At 41.3% G+C, this 25,284-nt stretch overlaps 1 protein-coding gene across 2 annotated transcripts in view; it reads right to left on the bottom strand.

Moving 5' to 3' along the window:
- Window positions 1-4,759: 4,759 nt before the first annotated feature.
- Window positions 4,760-25,284, bottom strand: part of CLSPN (claspin) — a 50,034-nt gene continuing 29,509 nt past the window's right edge. For both annotated transcript variants that reach the window (XM_067460583.1, XM_067460584.1), the window contains exons 15-25: window positions 24,951-25,174; window positions 23,185-23,296; window positions 22,662-22,731; window positions 20,082-20,236; window positions 17,516-17,680; window positions 17,292-17,413; window positions 12,642-12,772; window positions 9,773-9,866; window positions 9,550-9,632; window positions 6,209-6,370; window positions 4,760-5,840 (exon numbers count right to left, since the gene is read on the bottom strand). In XM_067460583.1, the coding sequence (XP_067316684.1) occupies window positions 5,730-5,840; window positions 6,209-6,370; window positions 9,550-9,632; window positions 9,773-9,866; window positions 12,642-12,772; window positions 17,292-17,413; window positions 17,516-17,680; window positions 20,082-20,236; window positions 22,662-22,731; window positions 23,185-23,296; window positions 24,951-25,174 (1,429 nt within the window). In that variant the 3' untranslated portion in view covers window positions 4,760-5,729. The remainder of the gene's footprint in view (window positions 5,841-6,208; window positions 6,371-9,549; window positions 9,633-9,772; window positions 9,867-12,641; window positions 12,773-17,291; window positions 17,414-17,515; window positions 17,681-20,081; window positions 20,237-22,661; window positions 22,732-23,184; window positions 23,297-24,950; window positions 25,175-25,284) is intronic.

The following is a 25,284-nucleotide window of genomic DNA, read 5'->3' as shown; positions in this document are numbered from 1 at the left end:
AAGTCCAGTCGGGTCCGACTCTGGGGGTTGGTGCTTATCTCCATTTCTAAGCCGAAGAGCCGGCGTTGTCCGTAGACACCTCCAAGGTCATGTGGCCGGCATGACTGCATGGAGCGCTGTTACCTTGCCGCAGAAGCAATACCTATTGATCTACTAACATTTGCATGTTTTCAAACTGCTAGGTAGGCAGAAGCTGAGGCTAAAAGTGAGAGCTCACCCCGCTCCCCAGATTCAAACCGCCGACCTTTCAGTCAGCAAGTTCAGCAGCTGAGTGCTTTAACCCACTGCGCCACCAGGGGCGAAAAATTACGAGCAAAATGTGCTGCAGGATGTCCCTCCCGCAAAAACCAAAGTTTTGGCAGTTTAATAAACATTTTCCATGCTTTTATGATAGAGCCAATTAGGAAATGACATTTATAATGCAGGAACAACAATCATGTTACATAGCGTAGCAGAAGACAAGACCTCACAACCTCTGAAGCAGGCGAAACGTCAGGAGAGTATGCTTCTAGAACATGGCCATACAACCCGAAAAACCTACAACAACCCAAATAAAAGAATAATGGTAGTAATAATAGTAATAATATGGAAATTTGAATTTTGCAAGCTTAGACCTCCTTTATTTTGCCAAATAAAGCATGCTCTTCATCTCTGTCTCAGAGGAGTGCTGGAGAGCGAACAAAACCATGGGCTGCAGCACCAGTTTCCCCAGATTACTGCCATCCAGAAGTGGATTTTCGACAAGGCTTTGCTGGAGCTCTTCCTCTTATTTTGTGATATAAGGCTATGTTTTGGACCCACAGAGCTTGGGAAAGAGCAGCTTCAGCAGCTGGTGTTCTCCACCATCAGCCCTCATTCAATAAAAGCAATTTCCTTACTGTGTTTAATTCTCTTTCCTTGGACCTACTCGAATCACTCGTTTCCCAACACCTCCCTCCAGTGGCCGAAATGGCAAATGGGTGAAAAATTAAGAATCAAATACATCCGAGAACATGCCCTAATGCCACTTTTCTTTCATTATTTTTGCCTGCAAAAAACTTTGGGAAATCTAGAATCTTTTCTGGCTCAGTGTGTATTTTTGAGTTTCTGTTTAATGGTACCTCTGCATTTTATTTTGTGACTTGAGGGTAGTCATGGACCCGGTATTCATCTCATTTGTTTATTTTGGGTTTTCTGTATTTCTTTGTTTCGATTCCAGTCCCTACTCTCTGTGCACCATCTCTAGCCCTAAAACTGATGGAGGGAGAGCCTGGGAAGTCCTCCCATTGCCGCCAATGGTCAAAAAAAATTTTTAGTCCTTTTAGATGCGGAATGAAAGCGCATTCAGATAGGCACCTTGTTTTCAGAAGCAACGAACGAAAACAGGGCCAAACAAATGAAACAAAACAAAATGGATAGTGATTCCATAGAAATGCACAAGACTATTTGTGGGTATCTAATACACCTGCAAATCAGGGATATATACACACACTTGAACTTGAAGAAAGTGGACTGTTTGCAATCTTGATTCTCAAAAAGGAGAAAAAGGGATATAAACCAGATCCACTGGCCCACTCACTTATTAAAGCTAACTAGAAATTTAAGAGTTAATTTTATTGATTATTTACAGTATTTATATATTCTACCCTTCTCACCCCGAAGGAGACTCAGAGCAGATTAAAGACATACACGGCAAACATTCAATGCTGTTAAACAGACAGGACAGACAACCAGAGGCGGCCCTAGGTAATTTTCAACAGTAAGCAAACAATATTTTGCCCCCCCCCCCAACCAATCACTGATATTTTCTGTTCGTCATGGGAGTTCTGTGTGCCATATTTAGTTCAATTCCATCATTGGTGGAGTTCAGAATGCTCTTTGATTGTAGGTGAACTATACATCCCAGTAACTACAACTCGCATATGTCAAGGTCTATTTTCCCCCAAGAGCGCCTCAAGAGCGCCCCTGGGCAAAATCAACTGTACTGCAAATGCTTACTTTGCGTAATGGGTTGAGCCGCCCCTGCAGACAACCGATAAAGGTATTATGTTGGCTTCAGCACCCTGGAGGTTGTGCTCAATTCCGGCCACAGGGGGTTGCTGTCGCTCCATCCTCTGACAAAGAAGCTTGATCATAGACATCCTCCTTCATTTGATCACTGATAATTTTCTGATATTTCCTTTTTATGGTGTCGTAAAATACCTCCCCACTTAAGTGGTGCATATTTTCTCTACTCACAGCTGTTTTTGAATTGCTTAGGTGGACAGTGAGCTGGGCTAATAGACGGGTGCTCACCCCGACCCAGGCTCTGAACTGCCAACCTTTTGATCAGTAAGATGTATTGCTGCTGGTGTTTAACCAGCTGTGCTAAAGCCCGGCCCTTACAAAGTTAGATTTTCCCAAAAAGACAATCAAAATCTGCGAACTTTGGAGCTTCTGCTTTCACAAGGGCAAGAACAGACTTGATTTGAAAGGAAGAGGCTTCATGGCAGCAATGGAGAGCTGAAATTTTATAGCCTTTGTTCCTGTTGCTTCTCTATTTGATTTTTTTAATGGCTATTTAACATTTGAACACATATGGGTTTCCAAATCTGCAACTTCAACATCATCACATTTCTATGTCCATAATGAACGCTATACCATCTTTGTGAGAGGAAGCTAACATATGATTGCGCTAATATGTGTATTTTGGAGTCTGGATATAATTATATATTCTACTTCAATCACTGTTTTTGTTTTTAATGCTCCTATTTCTACATTTGATTCAATACAAACTGGGGTTATGTCTAAATAGCAGTCCAATAAATTCTATCTATCTGTATCTATCTATTCTATATTCAATCTATGTATATAATAAAAGTCAAAGTATCTATGTATTTTTTTTCAGAATGGCTCCCACATCCAGAGAGCCTTGTGAACTCCACCTTCAATGGATCTGGACCAAATGTGACACACAGACCCACTGTGACCAACTTTAAGTACTGTGGGGCTTAAGGGAATATTGACCCAGAATGATGGGAGTTGTAGTTGCACTGTGAACCCCTGTACCCCACCGACGATGGATCTGGACTAAATATGGCCCACATACACATCATGACCAATTTTAACTATTGGTGGGGTTTGGGAGGATTGACTCAGGATGATGGGAACTGTAGTTGCACTGTGAAAACCCCACCCCTCCCCAATGATGGAGCTGGACCACCCATGGCCCACATACCTGTCATGACCAACTTTAATTGCTGGCAGGGTTTGGGGGAATTAACCCAGAATTACGGGCACCGTAGTTCACCAACATTCAGAAAGCATCAATTTATTTTATTTATTTTTTTGTCGTGTCAGGAGCGACTTGAGAAACTGCAAGTCGCTTCTGGTGTGAGAGAATTGGCTGTCTGCAAGGACGTTGCCCAGGGGACACCTGGATGATTTGATGTTTTTATCATCCTTGTGGGAGGCTTCTCTCATGTCCGCGCATAAAGAGCTGGAGCTGATAGAGGAAGCTCATCCGCCTCTCCCGGATTCGAACCTCGACCTGTCGGTCTTCAGTCCTGCCGACACGGGTTTAACCCCTACGCCACCGGGGGCTCCATCATGAACTCCACAGATGATGGATCTGGCACACATACACACCATGACCAAGTTTAACTAATGGTTCGGTTTAGTGGTAACAACAGGCAAAGATGGGAGCTGTAGTTCACCAACATCCTTATGCATTTTCTAATGGGACTAATTCATAGCATCCAAAACCAAACAATGACTACTTGTAATATTTATCATTATAAAAGATCTAATCCAGACATCACTGGGAACCTATGATAGTATATAATAAATAGATGACAGTATACACTGATGCAGAGGCACTTCTACAGGACAGAACCTACTTTACTCATCCTAGAAATTAGTAGACTCTCCCATGAAATATTTATTTTGGGCATAATTCATTCCAACCTCAAAAAATTAAAAGGGACACCTTTAAGACAGCACCTTTCTAGCATATCACAACCTTTTAGCACACTAGTTCTCAACCTTCCTAATGCCACGACCCCTCAATATAGTTCCACGTGTTGTGGTGACCCCCAACAATAAAAGTATTTTTGTTGCTACTTCACAACTGTAATTTTGCTACTGTTACTAATCATAATGTAAATATCTGGTACACAGGATGTATTTGCATTCACTGGACCAAATTTGGTACAAATACCCAATATGTCCAAATCTGAATACTGGCAGGGCTGGGGAGGGGAGGGGGATTGTTTTTGTCCTTTGGGAGTTGTAGTTGCTGGGATTTATAGTTCATCTACCATCAAAGAGCATTCTGAACTTCACCAATGATTGAATTGAACCAAACTTGGTACATAGAACTCCCACAACCAACAGAAAATACTGGAAGGGTTTGGTGGGCATTGATCTTGAGTTTTGGAGTTCACCAACACCTAGAAAATGCATTGGACTCAAACAATGATGGATATGGACCAAATTTGGCACGAATACTCATGATGCCCAAAATGTGAACACTGTTGGAGCTTGGGGAAAATAGACCCTGACATTTAGGAATTTTAGTTGCAGGGATTTATAGTTCACCTACAACTAAAAAGTACTCTGAACTCCACCAATGATGGAATTGGGTCAAACCTCCCACACAGAACCCCTATGCCAATGGAAAATACTGTGTTTTCTGATGGTCTTTGGCAACACCTGACACCCCCCTCGCGACCCCCCCCCCCCCCCCCGGGTACCGACCTCCAGGTTGAGAACCACTATTCTAGCATATCACAAGTCACAGACAACCAATTTTATTATTTTTTAAAGACATATGCTCACATACAATATGCACTCAGATAAACAAACCAACACAATAAATTTACAATGTAGGAATAATCTTAAGCCTTTGGAAACACGTTCCTCAGAGGCCTAAATCCAATGGAGAGATGAATAGAAAGGACATTAAGCACCAGGCAGAATGTTGCTCTATTCACATTTAAGTGCAACCCATTCAAAATGGTGTGTGATTCCATTCATCTTCCAGATTTCAAACCTTGCCTCAAAACTGACCAGAACTGGAGAGAGCATCTTTTTGCTCCAGAGCTTTATTTTCCATTTTAAAAGGTTTAAAGTGTCCATATGGACTCGTGGACAGCTCAAAGGGAGTCACAACCGATGGAACGATACTCTTCGCTTTCTTCCTTGACACAAATCCAAGGGTTTGTTAAGAAAAAAATATTAAAAATCAGACTAATTGTACATGAGGACGAGGTGCAGGGAATAAAAAGGGAAAGGATCTTCTATATCCTGCTCTACAGTACACAGTTGTCTTCACAGAAATTAATTTGGCAGGGAAACAAAGAAGGAACGGTCCCATTTCTGTAGTCAAGATGCTTCCCACAGCACAGGAGAAAATATATACCAGCTTCTGTAGTGGTCAAAAACCATGGAATCATAGTCTCAAAATAAACCACTTCTTGGGAGTCAGATGGAGACTAAAACCAAGAGGAGACCAAGGTGGAGAAAAGCAGGCTCACCATTAATGCTGCACTTGATGCATAAATCCAGTTACATAAATCATACCCTGTTTTCCCTTGCTCTCCTCTTCGTGCCTGAAAATCCAGTGCCACAAATGCCATCATATCCATATAGCATGGTGTTTCCCCCCAAGATTAAGGATTTACACCTGGATCTGTCTTGCTTTTGGATCCCTGGGCAATACAGAAAGCGGATGGAACCAGACGGGATGTGGTAGCAACAGACTGCAATGTTTATCTCTCCAAGTACTGGAAGATACTCCGGGTTTCTTGCGCTAAAGTGCTGTCGAGACGCAGCCGTTTGGGAGAAGGTGCCGCAATGGGAATGGGAGCTCTCTTCTTGACCTAGAAGACATTAAGACGAGTGAAGCTTAGCTTGGAAAAGAGAAGGGTGGGAGAAGGGGACATGAGAGTCATGTTAAAATATCTGAAACAAAGTTCTACTGAGGAGTGAGGAAAGCTTGTTTTTCTGCTACTCTGGAGACTAGGACACAATGGAGCAACAGATTCAGATTACAGGTGAAAAGATTCCATTTAAACCTTAGAAAAAGCATCCTGTTCAACAGTGGAATCTGTCAAAAATATTAAAAATTAACTGGGTATTTTTTATTACAAAAGTTCACATCCTTACCCAAACATGCTCCATTCGGGAAATAATAATGTAAACATAATTCTACGCAACTAGCATCCACTCAAATAAACAGGACTTCTACCTGAGGCTTGGGCTTCTCTGTTGCCTCCTTGCTCTTAACCGGGGAGAGCGTCTGGAAGACAAAGTTCCGCGAGTTCCTCGGGGCGTTTGGGTTGAGGCCTGACATGGCCGCCAGCTTCTGCAAGACTTCTTTGGGCCGGTTCAGCAGGGATCCGTTCTTCAGCTGTAAAAAGCAAGGAGGTTATCCAGAGGCATAAGTTTCAAGCGGCATGGACTGAGTTTACCAAAAGTAATTTCTCCAGAGATGTAGTCCACTGCTCAAACCACAGACAATACTACCACCACCACCACCACCACCCTGCCTCATGAAAGGCTGTCATAAGGAAGAGGAAGCAGGCCTGGATTTGGAGCAATAGAGTCAAATTACAGGAAAGGAGATTCCAATTGAACTTCCTGAATTTCCTGACTGTAAGAATTGCTGTTCAACAGTGGAACTCATTGCCTCAGAGTCTGGTGGAGGCTCTTTCTTTGGAGGCTTTGAAACAGAGGCTGGATGGCCATCTATCAGGGGTGCTTTGATTGGCTTTTCCTGTATGGTAGAATGGGGTTGGACGAGATCCATGTGGTCTCTTCCAACTCTAAGATTCTATGGAAATATAACATTAAGGAACATTTTAACTTGTGAATTATATTGATTGCCAGCAGTAGAAGATCTGTGGTACAGATAATTGAGAAAACCTAAAAACTGTTAAAGTAACTAATAGAGTAAGAAAAAGAAAAGAACAACAGATATTGTTTCTGTGCGAAATGACATATGCAGAGTTGTTTAATATAGTGATGCATGTAAGGTGTAGATTATTTTGTCCCCACAATAGTTTGTGGAGGTAGGAAATATATTTAACTGTAGATATTTACTAATATGTTGGAAATAAAGTTTAAAAGAAACAAAAACAAGCCAAAGCATTTAAAAGCGTCATACTGACACCTGAACAACAACAACAACAACAACAACAACAACAACAACAACAATGAATTTCTTATCCACCTCTCCCTGCAGCTCGAGGCAGGATACAACCTCAATGTACCTTTGTTATGGTTAACGTGATCAACAAACAGAAACCAATTAGTTACAAGTCTTCAGAGCAATTCCTTTTTCAAGTGTCTGATTTTTACCAGAAGTGTTTGCAAAAAAGTTCTCGTTTTCTCTTTCCAATGGCAAGTTGTGTAGATTTCTATTACTATGCAGTTTTGTTGTTGTTGTTCATTCGTTCAGTTGTTTCCGACTCTTCGTGACTTCATGGACCAGTCCACGCCAGAGCTCCCTGTCGGTCATCACCACCCCCAGCTCCTTCAAGGTCAGTCCAGTCACTTCAAGGATGCCATCCATCCATCTTGCCCTTGGTCGGCCCCTCTTCCTTTTGCTTCCATTTTCCCCAGCATCATACTCTTCTCTAAGCTTTCCTTTCTTCTCATGATGTGGCCAAAGTACTTCATCTCGGCCTCTACTATTCTTCACTCAAATGAGCTTTCGGGCTTTATTTCTTGACGTATGGACTTGTTGGATCTTCTCGCTGTCCAAGGCACTCTCAGAACTTTCCTCCAACACCACAGTTCAAAAGCATCTATCTTCCTTCGCTCAGCCTTCCCTATGGTCCAACTCTCACATCTGTAGGTGACTATGGGGAATACCATTGCTTTAACTATGCAGCTCTTCGTTTCCAATGTGATGTCTCTACTCTTCACTCTTTTATCGAGATTGGACATTGCTCTCCTCCCAAGAAGTAAGTGTCTCCTGATTTCCTGGCTGCAGTCTGCGTCTGCAGTAATCTTTGCACCTAGAAATACAAAGTCTGTCACTGCCTCCACGTTTTCTCCCTCTATTTTCCAGTTGTCAATCATTCTTGTTGCCATAATCTTGGGGTTTTTTTATGTTTAGCTGCAGCCCAGCCTTTGCGCTTTCTTCTTTCACTTTGATTAGAAGGCTCCTCAGCTCCTCCTCGCTTTCGGTCATGAAAGTGGTATCATCTGCATATCTAAGGTTGTTAATGTTTCTTCCAGCAATTTTCACCCCAGCCTTGCATTCGTCAAGCCCTGCACAGTGCATGATGTGTTCTGCATACAAGTTGAATAGGTTGGGTGAGAGTATACAACCCTGCCGTATGCCTTTCCAAATCTTGAACCAGTCTGTTGTTCCATGGTCAGTTCTGACTGTTGCTACTTGGTCCTTGTACAGATTCCTCAGGAGAGAGATAAGGTGATTTGGTATGCCCATCCCACCAAGAACTTGCCACAATTTATTATGATCCACACAGTCAAAGGCTTTAGAATAGTCAATAAAACAGAAATAGATGTTTTTCTGAAACTCCCTGCCATTCTCCATTATCCAGCAGATATTGGCAATCTGGTGTCTCGTTCCTCTGCCTTTTCTAAACCCAGCTTGTGCATCTGGTAACTCTCCCTCCATGTATTGCTGGAGTCTTCCTTGCAGGATCTTGAGCATGACCTTACTGGCATGAGAAATAAGGGCCACTGTACGGAAGTTTGAGCAGTCTTTCGCATTTCCCTTTTTTGGTATGGGGATATAAGTTGATTTTTTCCAGTCTGATGGCCATTCTTGTTTTCAATATTTGCTGGCATATGGCATGCATCACCTTGACAGCATCATCTTTCAAGATTTTAAACAGTTCATCTGGGATCCCGTTGTCTCCTGCTGCCTTGTTGTTAGCAATGCTTCTTAAGGCCCATTCAACCTCACTCCTCAGGATGTCTGGTTCTAATTCATTCACCACACTGTCAAAACTATCCTTGATATTATTATCCTTCCTATAAAGATCTTCTGTATAGTCTCACCACCTTCTCTTGATCTCTTCAGCTTCTCTTAGGTCCCTGCCATCTTTGTTTCTTATCATGCCAATTTTTGCCTGAAATTTACCTCCAATGTTTCTAATTTTCTGGAAGAGGTCTCTTGTCCTTCCTATTCTGTTGTCTTCTTCCACTTCCATGCATTGCTTGTTTAAAAATAGTTCTTTATCTCTTCTGGCTAACCTCTGGAATTGTGCATTTAATTGGGCATATCTCCCCTTATCACCATTTCCTTTTGCTTTCATCCTTTCTTGGGCTATGCAGTACTGTGCAGTATTTCCAGCAGTGTTGATTCTGGTTGGCTGCGATACTCCATACAGTCCTTCTTAGACTCCAGAACATGTTATGACAGAAGTGGTCATCCTCTGCCCATCTAGCGTGTGGCTCCACCACAAAATCAATGCTCCCCGATGTAATTAAAAGTATGGCAATCACACTGCTATGCAATTTGACATGCATTATCAGCGGCTCCATTAAAAAAAAAGCTCTTTGGGAGCAAAGTGATTTATCCTATTGTAGTTCACTGGCTCTGCTACTAACCTGAGGGTTGCTGGCAGGACGAAATGCTTCAAATGGATTTCGGGGAAGCGACTTAGACTCCTGAACAGTGGCTGGAGGTTTGGCTGAGAGAGGAGGAAGACACAAAGAAAGCTTTGAGTTGAAAAGGATGAAATGCTGTGCAGGACAGTCAGATATATCCATGAGTCCCACCCCACAAGCTATTTTGGCACCCATAACTCTCAAAAAGAAAAAAAAAGCCTACCTTTATTTTGCAATGACTTAGCGGTGACTTTCCTGGCGAGTTTCATGAACTGGCTGCTCTCCTCATCGATATCTTCCTCTTCCCCTTTCTCTGACTGCAAAGAAGAAGATCATTAGATTTGGTAGTTTTAAACAAAGAGGCAGAAGTAAATGCAAATGCTGAAGATGCAAGAGATGAAACAAATAATTTCTATGGTGGCTTTTTCATAAAGTGCCTCAAGGATCAGAGTAGTAGAAACTGGTTCATGGGTTACATGAAGTACCTCAGCCAGGTCTGAATCTACAATAAGATCACCAGTGAATCCACAATAAGATCACCAGAAAGAAGTTAAAAACCAGGCCTTTGGGTAACATGTTGACAATGACAATGGTAATGATGACAATTCGCTATGAAAATGGACTCTGGACAAGCTTCTGATAGAGTCTCTGGTGACAGAATTCTGCTTAGATTAGGCCACCAGGCCATAATGTTTTAAACAGTTTTTAAATGAATTGATTTAATGTTTTATTTATATGTAATTATTGTGTTTTATTATGTGCATATAGGGGCATCGAATCGTTGCCCTGAGTTGAGAAGGGCGGGGTATAAATATTTGAAATAAATAAATAAATACCCACATAAGCCCAAAATACCGCTCGTCAAATAATAATAATAATAATAATTATTATTATTATTATTATTATTATTGGCCCATTTTCCTTCTACAAAAGAGACTCAATGCAGCTTACGGTAACAACAATGCAGTACAGTTTAAAATCTAAAAATATACAACTATTAAAATGGAATTAAACACTGCTGTTCTGAGCCCAGAGTGAAGAGGGGGAGCCAGGAAGACACAGTTCCACCATGTCTCCTGTGTCATCTGTTGGGAGCCCCCCCCAGCAAAAAATATAGTAATATATAATACTAATATTGTGCTATGCTAATAATATAATATATTGTGTATATACATATAATATTGATAGTATTATAATGTGACACAATATAATACTAATAATATTTATTTATTTATTTATTTGTTTACGATATTTCTACTCCGCCTTTCTCAAACCTGAAGGTGACTCAAGGGGGCTTTACAACATAGACAGCTATTCGATGCCATAAAACAATGTAAAAATTACAGTTAACATTTAAAACAGAATTTTGAAATACATACATCAAAGCCTTTTAGAACATATAAAACTACTAACTTCACTATTAGCCTCATCGTCCAAAAACATTGTCTAAGCCGCTCCAGTATTCGATTTTACATATCTCCGTGCTTATCCATTGCAGTAGGTTCTCAAAGGCTTGTTCAAAAAGCCATGTTGTATATTATATATTACATGTATATTTTATATAATATAATAATATATAATTGTATATTATATATTACATGTATAATACAATATAATAATTGTATATTATATATTATAAGTAGGGTCCTCTGGTGGTACAGTGGGTTAAATCACTGAGCTGCTGAACTTGCTGACCGAAAGGTTGGTGGTTCAAATCCGGGGAGTGGTATGAGTTCCCACTGTTAGCCCCAGATTGAAAACATGCAAATGTGAGTCGATCAATAAGTATTGCTTCTGGGGGAAGGTAACGGCGCTCCATGCAGTCATGCTGGCCACATGACCTTGGAGGTGTCTATGGACAACGCCGGCTCCCCGGCTTAGAAATGGGGATGAGCACCAACCCTTAGAGTCGGACACAACTAGACTTATCATCAGGGGAAACCTTTACTTTTTCTTTTATATTACATGTAATATTACTAATAATATTGCAGTTTAGTGGTATAGTATTAATATAGTAATATATAATGCTAACATTGTGCTATGCTAATAATATACTAAATTGTATGTACATATGATATTGATCATAATATTGTAATACAATATAATACTAATAATACAGTATAATAATATATAACAATTATATTTTGCATGTAATATTACTAATAATATTGCACTATAGTGGTAAAAATATTAAATTGCCACATATCAGCATTTTTCACTTTGCGAGTTATTGTGAGATTGGATGCTATCAGATCTTGGAAGCTAAGCATGGTCAGCTCTAGTCAGTACTTGGATGGGAACCAGCAACAAATGCCAGGTGCTGTGCAGGATATTTCAGAGGAAGGAAGTGAACAAATCTTTTCTGGTTATTCCTTGCCTAAAAAAATCCTCTGAAATCCACTTGGTCGCTACACAGAATAACCGTTTGAGTAAGGGCTCGTGGAGCACCTTAGAGACTAGCTGAGAGGAGGAAAGTAGCATAAGCTTTTGTAGACTAAGTCTACTTCCTCAGATGTCAAACAGTGTATGAACGCATGGCCTTCTTAGTGCCTGATGAGCGATTCTTCATATCTTATAAAACTTGCATAAAAAGTAAAGGCTTCCCTGGACGTCAAGTCTAGTTGTGTCCGACTCTGGGGAGTGTGCACATCTCCATTATTAAGCTGAAGAGCCAGCGTTTTCCATAGACGCCTCCAAGGTCATGTGGCCAGCATGACTGCATGGAGTGTCATTACCTTCCCGCAGAAGTGGTACCTATTGATCGACTCACATTTACATGTTTTTGAACTGATAGGTTGGCAGAAGCTGGGCCTAACAGTGGGAGCTCACTCCATTCCTTGAATTCGAACCACCAACTTTTTGGTCAGCAAGTTCAGCAGTTCAGCACTTTAACCCGCTGCACTACCAGGGTGCATACTGCTATCCAAGCAAATTACAACTTTGTGAAAGAACACTTAAAGGCCATCATTGATGCCATGACCACAAGCAGAGCCTTTGAAAAGGGGAAGATACTCTGAATTCATCCTGCAATTGACTATGCTGAGATAAAAGTCTGGTAAAAGGGAATGAATGGTTATGGTGTAAATGGGCACCTGCTCCCGGAGCCACTGCTCCCGCTCAAAGCGCTCCTTCCTCCATTTGGCCTCCGTCTCATCCAGCTGCTCCTCGTTCTCATGGTCCTCCTCACCTTCTCTGTGGAACAGATCCATCTGGGAGGAGTCATCTAATGGACACAGAAAGACAGTCAGTTCTAGCTGCTCCGGTTTGAACACCAAAGCAAACCTGTAACTACAGGAAAACACTGCAGCAGGATGGAGAACACGTGGAACAGGGTACAAACTGCACCTCAGAAGTAGAGTGGCAATAGGAGAACGAGGAAAAAGGAGGTAAAACTCGGGGGATGCATTAAGGAATCTCAGTATAAATGGCAGAACACAGACTCACAAGAAACTGCCTTTATAGTACATGTGTTAGGACTAAGATGTTGATGGAACAAAGGCTTACTGCATTAGGACAAACCCATGGCCCTTGAGTATCATATGCAATGAGGATATTTATTTATTTATTTACGACATTTATATGCCGCCCTTCTTACCCCGAAGGGGACTCAGAGCGGCTTACAAGGTATATATTACATACAATATATTATATTATTAGCATAGTACAATATCAGCATTAAACATTGCTATATTGCACCATACCACTATATCATAATATTATTAGTAATATTTCATGGGAAGTCTGACTTGGCCACGGTAGTCCACGCTCTGGTTACATCCCGTATAGACTACTGCAAGGCTCTCTACGTGGGGTTGTCTTTGAAGACAGTCCGGAAGCTTCAACTAGTCCAACAAACAGCAGCCAGGTTGTTAACAGGAGCGGCGCTCAGGGAGCATACAACCCCCTTGTTGCGCCAGCTCCACCGGCTGCCAGTTTGCCACCGGGCCCAATTCAAAGCCCTAAACGGTTCTGGCCCAACTTACCTGTCCAAACGTATCTCCCCCTACGAACCACTGAGAACTTTAAGATCATCTGGGAAGGCCCTGCTCTCGGTCCGGCCTTCGTCACAAGCACATTTGGCGGGAATGAGAGACAGGGCCTTCTCAGTGGTGGCCCCTCAGCTATGGAACACCCCCTCTAGGGAGATCAGATCTGCTCCCTCCTTCTTGACATTTCGGAGACAAGTTAAAACGTGGCTATTCGAGCAAGCGTTTACAAATACAGAGTAGCTAATATAGGAAATCGAATGACCTGACAATGGAACTGGACAATGCTTGAGAATAATGAGACGCTGATGATGTTGTTTTTATTGCTTTTGATGTCTTATACTGTTTAATGTTTTTTATCTATATTATGTTTTATGTATACTGATTTGTTGGAAACCGCCTTGAGTCACCAATTGGCTGAGAAAGGCGGGATACAAATACAGTAAATAAATAAATATAATTATAATATCATATTATTATTATATATTGCATAATAAATAATATAATATTATAATATATACTGCATTATATTATAATATTATGAATATTATATGTATAAACAATATATTATATTATATTATATTATAAGAATAACACAGCATTTCATCTGTGTAACATCTGTACCATTTTATCCCCAAATATCTCTTTCCCTGCAGATTTGCAGTGGGAAGGAAGGTGGAGAGCCCTAAGCTTAGAAAGAGATGTGTTTGGGAGACGTCTAAGACATCTTGTTTTGGTTTTCTCCTTGTTTATAACTACAGTTAAAAAGGCCCCCATGGTGGTGCAGCGGGTTAAACTGCTGAGCTGCTGAACTTGCTGACCGAAAGGTTGGCAATTCAAATCCAGAGAGCGGGGCAAGTTCCCGCTGTTAGCCCCAGCTTCTGGCAACTTAGCAGTTTGAAAACATGCAAATGTGAGATCAATATGTACCGCTTCTGAGGGAAGATAATGGTGTTCCATGCAATCATGCTGGCCACATGACCTTGGGGGTGTCTACAGACAAAGCCAGCTCTTTAGCTTAGAAATGGAAATGCGCACCACTCCCCAGAGTCAGACACGACTAGACTTAATGTCAGGGGAAACCTCTACCTTTACTATAACTACAGTTAGCTCATCACATTTTACAGGATTCCTGTAAAAGTAGAAAAGCAGCAGATTTATTTTTTCTGCTCCCCTCCTATTTATTTATGTTGTTAGACTGATACATGTGGCTAGATACTTTTTATTCAAAGTATCTAGCCACATGAGAAGCCCCTGAGTTCTACAGTGTATTCTTATCCTAAGCATGGAGAGAGGCAAGGTATCTCCAGAGATATAGTCACCTAGCTAGATAGGTAAGCCCTTACTTTCCTATATAGTACTAGCTGTGCCCTGCCACGCGTTGCTGTGGCCTATAGTAAAACTTATCAAAGTTGAGGTAGATATCTGGACTATTATGAAAGAGAGGTACCTACCTATTCCTTCCCCCTTTTCCTCCCCCTTTCTCTCCTTTCTTCCTTCTCTACCTCTTTCTTTCTTTCACTACTTGGTTTCATCCTTCTCTCTTTCCTTCATTCCCTCCCCCTTTCTTCCTTTGCCTTTCTTCCCTCCCTGTTTGCTTCCTTCTTTCACTTTTTATTTCCTTTTATTTTACCACCATCATAACAATAACAATAATGCAATGCATTGCCTCTGGGACCTGACACCTCTCCCATTCCCCCTAAAAGGGTCTCATAGGAACAATAGCATAATAATAATAATAATAATAATAATAATAATAATAATAGAAATAACAACCTTTACCCGCCACGTGTTGCTGTGGCCAATCTTCCCTCTTTCTCTCCTTCTTTCCCTCCTTCCTTCCTTCCTTCCCTCCCATCTTTCCTTCTCCTCTTCTTTCTCTATCTCTTTCCTTCCTTCCCCCTTTTTCTTTCTTTTCTGCTGTCTCTCTCTTCTTTCCTTCCATCTTTCCTTTTCTTTCCTTTTCTTCTTCCTTCTTTCTCTAACTTTCCTTCCTTCCCCCTTTTTCTTTACCTCCCTTTCTCTTTCTTCCTTCTTTTCTTCCTTCCTGTCTTCCCTAGATTTTGACAGGGCGGGAAGGGGCGGGGTGGGGTTTGGAGGGGGCGTGAAGTAAAAGGAGGTAAGATTGGGGTGGGGGAGTGATGGAGCGTGGGGTTGTGTGTGTGTGTGCAGCGGCGGGGGGAGTGATGGAGCGTGGGGTTGCGTGTGTGTGTGTGCGGCGGCGGGGGGGGAGTGATGGAGCGTGGGGTTGTGTGTGTGTGTGCGGCGGCGGGGGGAGTGGGGTTGCGTGTGTGCATGCGGCAGCGGGGGGAGTGATGGAGCGTGGGGTTGCGTGTGTGTGTGCGGCGGCGGGGGGAGTGGGGTTGCGTGTGTGCGTGCGGCAGCGGGGGAAGTGATGGAGTGTGGGGTTGCGTGTGTGTGTGCGGCGGCAGGGGGAGTGGGGTTGCGTGTGTGTGTGCGGCGGCGGGGGGAGTGATGGAGTGTGGGGTTGTGTGTATGTGTGCGGCAGGGGGGTGTGTGTGTGCGGGAAGCGGCGCGGCGGGGCTTGGAGTGGGCATGGTTTCCGCAGAGGGAACATTGGCCGGAAGGGCATGTGCGCGCGCCAGGGAACTTGCGGCTGGGCGCCAATGCGCATGCTCAGATGTTTTGCCATTTTGTGAGTGTGTTGTTGTGTTGTTTTTCATTTTGAGTAGATATGTTTCTACCTTGTGGGTTGTGTTATGGGCATGGGAATTTTGGTTAAGTTTCGTTGGGGGATTTTTGAGTTTTGTTGTTTTGCCGTTTTGTGAGTGTGTTGTTGTGTTGTTTTTCATTTTGAGTAGATATGTTTGTACCTTGTGGGTTGTGTTATGGGCATGGGAATTTTGGTTAAGTTTCGTTGGGGAGTTTTTGAGTTTTGTTTTTTTGCCATTTTGAGTGTGTTGTTGTGTTGTTTTTCATTTTGAGTAGATATGTTTGTACCTTGTGGGTTGTGTTATGAGCATGGGAATTTTGGTTAAGTTTCATTGGGGTTTTTTTGAGTTTTATTCTTTTGCCGTTTTGTGAGTGTGTTGTTGTGTTGTTTTTCATTTTGAGTAGATATGTTTGTACCTTGTGGGTTGTGTTATGGGCATGGGAATTTTGGTTAAGTTTCGTTGGGGGATTTTTGAGTTTTGTTGTTTTGCCATTTTGTGAGTGTGTTGTTGTGTTGTTTTTCATTTTGCGTAGATATGTTTGTACCTTGTGGGTTGTGTTATGGGCATGGGAATTTTGGTTAAGTTTCGTTGGGGGATTTTTGAGTTTTGTTGTTTTGCCATTTTGTGAGTGTGTTGTTGTGTTGTTTTTCATTTTGAGTAGATATGTTTGTACCTTGTGGGTTGTGTTATGGGCATGGGAATTTTGGTTGTTTCGTTGGGGGATTTTTGAGTTTTGTTGTTTTGCCGTTTTGTGAGTGTGTTGTTGTGTTGTTTTTCATTTTGAGTAGATATGTTTGTACCTTGTGGGTTGTGTTATGGGCATGGGAATTTTGGTTAAGTTTCGTTGGGGGGTTTTTGAGTTTTGTTTCCTCGTTGGATGCCCCTAACAAATTTATATATATAGATTGTAGTTCTTCCAGTAAAGTCTTTCATAACTTTGAAAGTTTGACTCTGCTTCTGAATTGCTGAAGCTATTTCGCTCTACTGCTGGCATAAGAAGTTATATGCGACTGACAGATTGCATTGATTTGTTGGCTCAATGGCTACCCATCAGGGATCTTCCCAGATGCCAATACTTTACCTATGTTCTTCCACCTGAACTTTCTCATCCTTCCAGGACCGTCGCTGTGCAGGTCCCCGTCGGCAAGGTACCGCTCCTGATACAAACGCAGCTGCCGTTTGTCATCGTCCAGCATCACCTTCCTAAAGGGAAACCCATGCAAGAAAGGGAGGCTCAGATTGGTTTGCATTTCGAAGAGAAATTGTATTCCCACACGTGGATGACTCTCCACCCCTGATACTGACATGTGTATCTTGTTGACTTGATCCTGCAGTTCCACATCTGTGGGGAGGGCCTCATCAAGGACATCTTCTTCATATTCGTCGAGGTCTTCACCGTCATATTCATCCTCGCTTCCCACTTCGCTCCCTGATAACTCAGCCTCGTTTTCCATAAAGTCCTGCAATATGCTGATTGGTTCAAGGGGGAGATGGAAAGAGGAAAACAAGGTGAGTTCTAACTGAGTTTTAAAAATATTGCTGGCCATGACAGACCAGGGACCCATCTTGCTCCAAAGTCCCAGCAATAAAAACTGCCAAAGAGCTTAAAATTCAGCTCTAGAGTAAGGTCTTTTTCTGTGCTACAAAAGATTTCAGGTGCAAGGATTTGTTGGGCAAGTGGGCGTATTAACAAAAGACTCTCCCCATAAAGGTACAGCAGATTATTAGCAGCAGCGTGACACAGCACCAGTAGCTGTGATAAAAAGAATAAAACCACACAAACCAATGTTATCTCTTCCATAGGAGGTTTTTCTTTGTAGTAATATAATATGGTGTAGTAAAATTATTATAGTAAAATAATATGTTGGCGCCGTCCGCCACCAAGTAAATATTTATATAAAATAATATTAATATTATTATTAATATTAATATTTATTTAAAATCCACAAAACAGCAAGTCCGCAAAAAGCAAACTGAGAAGTAGTGAGGGAACACTGTACTATTTACAAGAGCAAGGTTTCTATAACACAAATAAAGTTATTTATACTTCCTTCATTGCTTCCACTCTGGGCTTCTTTCTTATGCAGTTTAACAGCTTCTAGCTTCGTTCTCACAGCGCCTCCTCTCACAACGAGCTTATACTGGAGCTTCACAAAGTAGTTATTTACACACAGCAGCCTTTATACTGGAGCTTTACAAATGAGGCATTAAACCTGGAGCTTCTCTCACTGAAGTTTCTCACAAGAGGTCTACTCACATTTGGTCAACTCTGGAACTCACTCCCCAAGGACATTAGGCAAGCCCCAACTCTGGCAGTCTTTAGGAGGAGCCTAAAAATGTGTGCCTTCCCAGAATAAGGAAACTCCCAGCAATATGTCCCTAAACGCTCTTCATTAGTGATCTAAGATTGTCTGCACACTCATCCCTCTCCAAAACTTCTACCTCACTTCCATGTCACCTTGTCATGCCCAGCATTATTTTTTTAAAAAAAATAATTATTACATTTGGCCCAGCCATAGGTTTTTAAACGCGTCATGTTACTGTTAATGTTTATTGCTTATTTTTGCTTATGAGTTATTTAGTGTTTTGTATTATTGTTGTTATTGCTTGTATTGATGTATTGTGGGCTTGGCCTCATGTAAGCCGCACCGAGTCCCTTGTGGAGATGGTAGCGGGGTACAAATAAAGTTTTATTATTATTATTATTATTAGCTAGATAGTATGTCAGATAATACTAGACTAAAACTCCCAGCATGTCTCATTGTAGTCTATGATACCTAGAGCTGTGTGGAGTCACGGTCCAGCAATATTTGGCGGGCCATCTCAATCCTGTATTAGTTTTTAAAAGAGTTTTATCTGGACCAATATGTTGCACTCCAGAGCAGGATCCCCTCTGACTTTAAACATCACACAGATAGGTTAAAATAGCAAGCAGTTTATTGAGGGTAATATAAACCAAACCAATAAAAAATAATCCACGGTAAAAGGTAATCCAATGGAGTAGGAAAAAACAGGAACAATTAATCCAAAGAGAAATAGTCCAAAAACAAGTCCATGGAACTAGATACTTGATTTCAAAGGCAAATAACAGCAAAGGCACTTCATCCATGAATCAAACTAAGACACGAGTCCAAGAACTTGGCATGAAGAACTTAACATGGATCCAATGTTGCTTCGTCTGAAGCTAGATTCCGTACCTGGCACTTATATCCCTGCCCTATTTCCCGAACTACTAGGAAAGGATTTTTTCTCAATTTTGGTTTCACTTCTAACTTCTGCTGTAATCTGGCTGAGTGCCGTAATTGCCGACCTGTTTGCTGGCTAAAAACACTTCTCCTGTTCAAGGCTTCACTGCTATGAAGGGAGCTTAATTAAAATCTCCACCTGGAGATAACTGACCAGGGAAATGCGACGCAGAACCTTTCCCAAGCTCAAGACCTTGAGAATCCTCTTGCAGCAATACGGGCCTCTATAACCCATTATCTAAACTGCATTCAGGCCCCATATCTCCAAAACCAGGCCCAAGAAACAGACCATCATCCCCATTCCCTTCAGGAACATCTTAATGGACAGCATCCCCATCTCCATCAGGGAAACCAGCTTGAACATGAACATCATTGTCATTCCCATGATCCAAAGCAACATGATCATCAGACACTATCACAGGCTGACATATAACACAATCATTATGAAGCCCTACTAGGAGAAGCAATCCCAAATTCCCAGAGCGTAGTTTGTTAATCTTTCTCAGGCAAGATGCTGGAAGTGTCTACCATTTACATCATTCAAATGTATAGTTTTATGCTGGTCTCCTTCAGCTTCAGCTTCTACATTTCTTTAAAATGAATCAAAACTAGAGGGATTTACTTACAATTTCTTCTTTAGTCCTTCTCTTCGTCTCAACACTTCCTCTTCGTCATCAACTTCTGATTCATCTTCACCATCTTCACCGTCTTCTTCTTCTTCCTCCTCCTCCTCCTCACTCCCTTCCTCCTCCTCGTCTTCCCCCCATTTGCTCTTCTCATCCTGACAATCCAGAAAATATTGCATTCAGAAGTTCAAATAATATACCAGGACATCCTTATTGTTCTTTATTACTCTCTGTCATTTCAACATCATGGAGGAGGCAACAGATTTTGAGAGCTAAGCAAGGTCAGATTTGGTTGATATTTGGATAGTAGGCCACTAACAAATCCCAGAGGCGGCAGGTCAGCCTTCAGAGGAAGGAACTGATAAAACCACATCTGATTCTTCCTTGAGTAAGAAAACCTTATAAAATGGAGTTGCTACAAGTCAACAAGGGAACTTGAAGGCATATATACATACTATTTCAATTACTCTTTTATTTAAAGAGCATTAATAGGATTGCAATGTTTGAAAGCACCTACAGAATCAGGTACTGAGCACAGAACTGAGTGTTAATGGGACAAGAGGAGGAAATCTTAAGCTTGTGAAAATAATCATGAAAGAGCACAGATCTAATCTACTGAAATCTTAATGTTTTGAGTGTTTAGGGGCAGGAACTTAGATATTTTCAGAACTAGCAAAGGTAACACTATTAAAAATAAGAGAACAGCTTGCACTCTGCCACTAAAACTGGAATCCATTCTTGTGTGAACGGACTTTTATTTATTTATTTATTTATTTATTTATTTATTATTTACCCTATTTACACCCTGCCTTTCTCAACACCATAGGGGACTCAAAACAGCTCACACAGCATCAGAGAGCTGGAAGAGACCTCATGGGCCATCCAGTCCAACCCCTTTGCCAAGAAGCGGGAAAATTACATTCAAATAATAATAATAATAATAATAATAATAATAATCTTTTTTTATATCTCGCCACCATCTCCCCAACGGGGACTTGGGGCGGCTTACATGAGGCCAAGCCCAATCAACAAATTACAGCAAAATAAAACCAAAAACACATGCAACAAACAACATCATAATTACAGAAAACATATGAATACATTAACAATATAAGATTACAATAAACACAGTCACAGTGACAATGGGTGGCTACATGTGTGAGAAAATGATTAAAAAACTGATTAAAAACACCGGTGAGATAAAATTGTCTTCCTGACAATTTTACATTGCCCTATCTCCCAGTGTTTTAAAAAAATTATCTTTGAATTTGGCCCCGCCCAGTGTAATTCCTTTGTGTTTTAATGTTTGATTGTATATTGCTGTGTTGTCTATTATATTGGTTTTGCATTTTATGTATTTTATTTTTTGGTTTTGTTATGTTTTTGTGTAATATTGTGTTTATTGTACTGATGGGCAAGGCCTCATGTAAGCCACCGCGAGTCCCCTTGGGGGAGATGGAGGCCGGGTATAAATAAAGTTTTATTATTATTATTTATTATAAAAGGAGAAGCAGGTTATTTGTGGAAGGGGGCTCATTAAAACAAGGATTGTGAAATCGAGCTTTCCCACGGGGGGGGGGGGGACGTATACTCCAATGACAAAAACGTTGAGGCTGAGCAATAGTATGAGGTTGTATACCTATTCACCAAAGGCTCTGTGGAAGAGCCAGGTTTTAAGGTTCTTTTTAAAGGTTTCTAGGGCAGGGGCTTTCCTAATCTCTCCAGGTAATGAGTTCCAGAGTCGGTGGGCCACAGAGGAGAAAGTTCTCTCCCTTGTGCTCACCAGGCAAGCTTGTGAAACTGGCAGGGGCAAAAGAAGGGCCTCCCCAGAAGATTGGAGGGCCCAGGCTGGTTCATGGAGGGAGATATGGTTACAAAGGTAGGCAGGTCCCAACCCGTTTAGGGCTTTATAGGTGATAACCTGCACCTTGAATTGGGATTGGAAAATAAACGGCAGCCAGTGGAGCTCCTTAAACAGCCCGTTATTAATCTGGCTGCCGAACGTTGGACAAGTTGTAGTTTCCGGGCCATCTTCAAGGGTAGCCCCACGTAGAGTGCATTGCAGTAGTCCAGTCTAGAGGTAACTAAGGCATGGATCACCGTGGTCAAGTCAGACTTCACGAAGTAAGGTCGCAGTTGGCGCATGAGTTTTAATTGTGCAGAGGTCCTCCCGGCCACTGCCGGCACCTGCACATCAAGTGTCAGCGCTGAGTCCAGGAGGGCCCCCAAACTGCGGACCTGTGAAAGCACCCCCAACAGATGGCCATCCAGCCTCTGTTTAAAAGCCTCCAAAGAAGGAGCCCCCACCACACTCCGGGGCAGAGAGTTCCACTGTTGAAGGCATGGATCATAGTCAGGAAGTTCTTCCTAATGTTCAGATAATGTTCGCACATATATGACAGCAATTCAATGCAGGGTTAACATACATTCATAAAAACAAATAAACGATTATGTTAAAATACACATTAAAAACATATCAAAATCTTAAAAACACTTATTAAAACCACATTAACCAAAGTGTTTGATACAACCAACATGTAAAGCTTCCCTTTAATAACCGAGGAGGGTTACAATACTCACTTCTTCACTGTCAAAAGCAGTTACAAGCTGGAAGTCTTTAAATTCATCCTCTTCTTCCTCTTCCACTTCCCTGCAAATAGAGTAGGAGGTTAAAAGAGGGGAAAGGATGCTTTTGGACATCTGGAATGTAACAGCGGTCAAATATTCCAGTTGAAGCTTCTATTTAACCTGCATCATCTATTGAAACATGACAGAAAAGGGTAAGAATGCAAAAATACAATGAAAGGGAGTCTCCTTTTCATGGAAAGTATCCAAGATGCCACAGCATTCAAACAAAGAATGGATAATCTTGAGGGAAGAGGAATGAATTACTTCTTCATCGTGTATGTGAAATCGCACATATGGCATTGCCTGCGCAGTCAGTTTCGGACAAAAGGAACTGACCGTGTAGGCACAGCAAATATCATACATGCAAATTTCACAGAATACCACTCAAAGCAACACGATTACTGGTAAGCAACCAGTACATATAAACTGTCAGAGGATGTGAAATGCTGCCCATCTCCAGCCTCCAAAACCTCACCTCTCTGTTGAAAATGACCCAGAGCAAAGGGCTACAGCCTCAGCCATGGGGTCCTCGGTGCGGCCCTCTTTTTCCAGGGGTGAAGGCCTGGAAGAGGCTCGAACGGGAGAATCTGGGAAAGCAATCAGAATTGAGAGGTTAGGCAAGGGGGCCGGAAGGGCCACGAACGGCCTGTAATTTGCCCCAGATTAAAAATGTGGGGACCGACAAATACATACTTAACTATGGTGGAAAGGTCTCAGAAGAAGCTTTTAAACAACAGCAACATCCTCCATTTAGATGCCTCCTCCATGTTCAACCTTAATTTTTGTTCTTTTCTCTATACTAGGATTTTAGAAGCCATATGAAGATTTATTACGGTATTTAAATATCACTGGTCTTCTTGTAGACTACTTAATGGTGTGAGCTGAACAGTATATTTCAGGTATGGGCAAATTTGGGCCATTTAGGTGTTTTGGACTTCAACTCTCACAATTCTTAACAGCCCACAATGCTCACTGATGTGTTTTATATGCAAATTGCAACCCCACTCCAGCAACCTAAACTGAATGTGGATATTCCATATCAAAGAAAAGCGTCCAAAAAATCCCAACGTTGAACCACTTCTGTTGGGCAACTTATGCATATGGGACTGTGTTCATTATGTTGCCAGCTGTCTTGGACACTGGATAAACCAGGAATGTTCAAAGTTGGCAGGCCTTGGGGCAATTATCCAACCCCAGAACCAGGCACAGGGCTCCCCAGCTACAAAAATGAAACAATTACCCCACAAAATCAAAATGGAAGTGGCCAGAAGTCTACTTCAGATTTTAGAGTTCCAAGAAGGGACAGCTGAGTCATAAAACATTCTTGGTAGCTGTATATATTCCCCACTTTAACCACCTATAATATACGTTATATACTCGAGTGTAAGCCGAGTTTTTCAGCCCTTTTTAAGGCTGAAAAGCACCCCTCGGCTAATACTCGAATCAAAGTTATTTATTATTTTACTCTATTTATTATTATATTTATTATTTTACTCTATTATTGTAATTATTACATTTATTATTTTACTCTATTATTGTAATTATTACATTTATTATTTTACTCTATTATTTTTATTACATTTATTATTTTACTTTACTATTACTGTTATTATTACATTTTCATTCTTTTACTCTATTATTGTTACATTTATAATTTTACTCTCTATTATTATTGGAAGAATACGTAAGCACAAATACATTGAAGGTTAGAATAAGGGTTAAATCAGAGTTGGACAGTCTTATCTTAAATTACAGTTTTATACAAATGTTCAAAAACATTTAACCTACTGATGCCTCAGTTAATATCAATTTACTGGTATCTATTTTTATTTTGAAATTTACCAGTAGCTGCTGCATTTCCCACTCGGTTTATACTTAAGTCAATACATTGTGTGGTAAAATTAAGTGCCTCAGCTTATATTAAGGTCAGCTTATACGTGAGTAAATATGGAAATGAAAAAAATATGTAACATGACATTAATCAATAGTAGCCATTATATGATCAAGAATTATACACACAATTGCCTATGCCCCTCACTTTAACCACCCATAACATAGATTAAAAGAATAGGTAAAATGACATTAATAAATATTAGTCTCTAAATAATCCAGGACTAGGCAAAATGTAACCTATGCCCCTCATTTGCTATTATTATTCTTTGTTTGAATTTTATATTCTGTGGGCTGAACCTATGGAACACCAAGGCTCCCCTGTACTGAGGACTGGCACTCTGAACTCACCTTGAGTTGCAAATTTCCCAGAGCAAAGGTTAAGCAGTTCCTCCATGTTTGGCTTCTTGCTGCTGTAAGTGCTTTGGGGCTTGTCCTGGGATCCAAACTGTCCAGAGCAGAGATCCAGTAGTTCATCCATATTGGTGTCCATTGCATTCTCGTCCATGCTGGCCAAAGGAAGAGGGTTCTTGGGCAACTGGTATTTGTTCCGTTGATGGCCGACATTCAAAAACCTGACAGCAAAATCCATATGGGGTTTTTATAAGATGGCACTGATATCAAAGAAGTCTCAAATGGCTTAGTGGCGTAAGACAGAAATCTCTGGAATGCATTTGTTTGATGA

Source organism: Anolis sagrei, chromosome X, assembly GCF_037176765.1.
Source record: "Anolis sagrei isolate rAnoSag1 chromosome X, rAnoSag1.mat, whole genome shotgun sequence".
NCBI classification, from domain to species: Eukaryota; Metazoa; Chordata; class Lepidosauria; order Squamata; family Dactyloidae; genus Anolis; species Anolis sagrei.
This window is presented reverse-complemented; position numbering and strand designations above follow the sequence as displayed.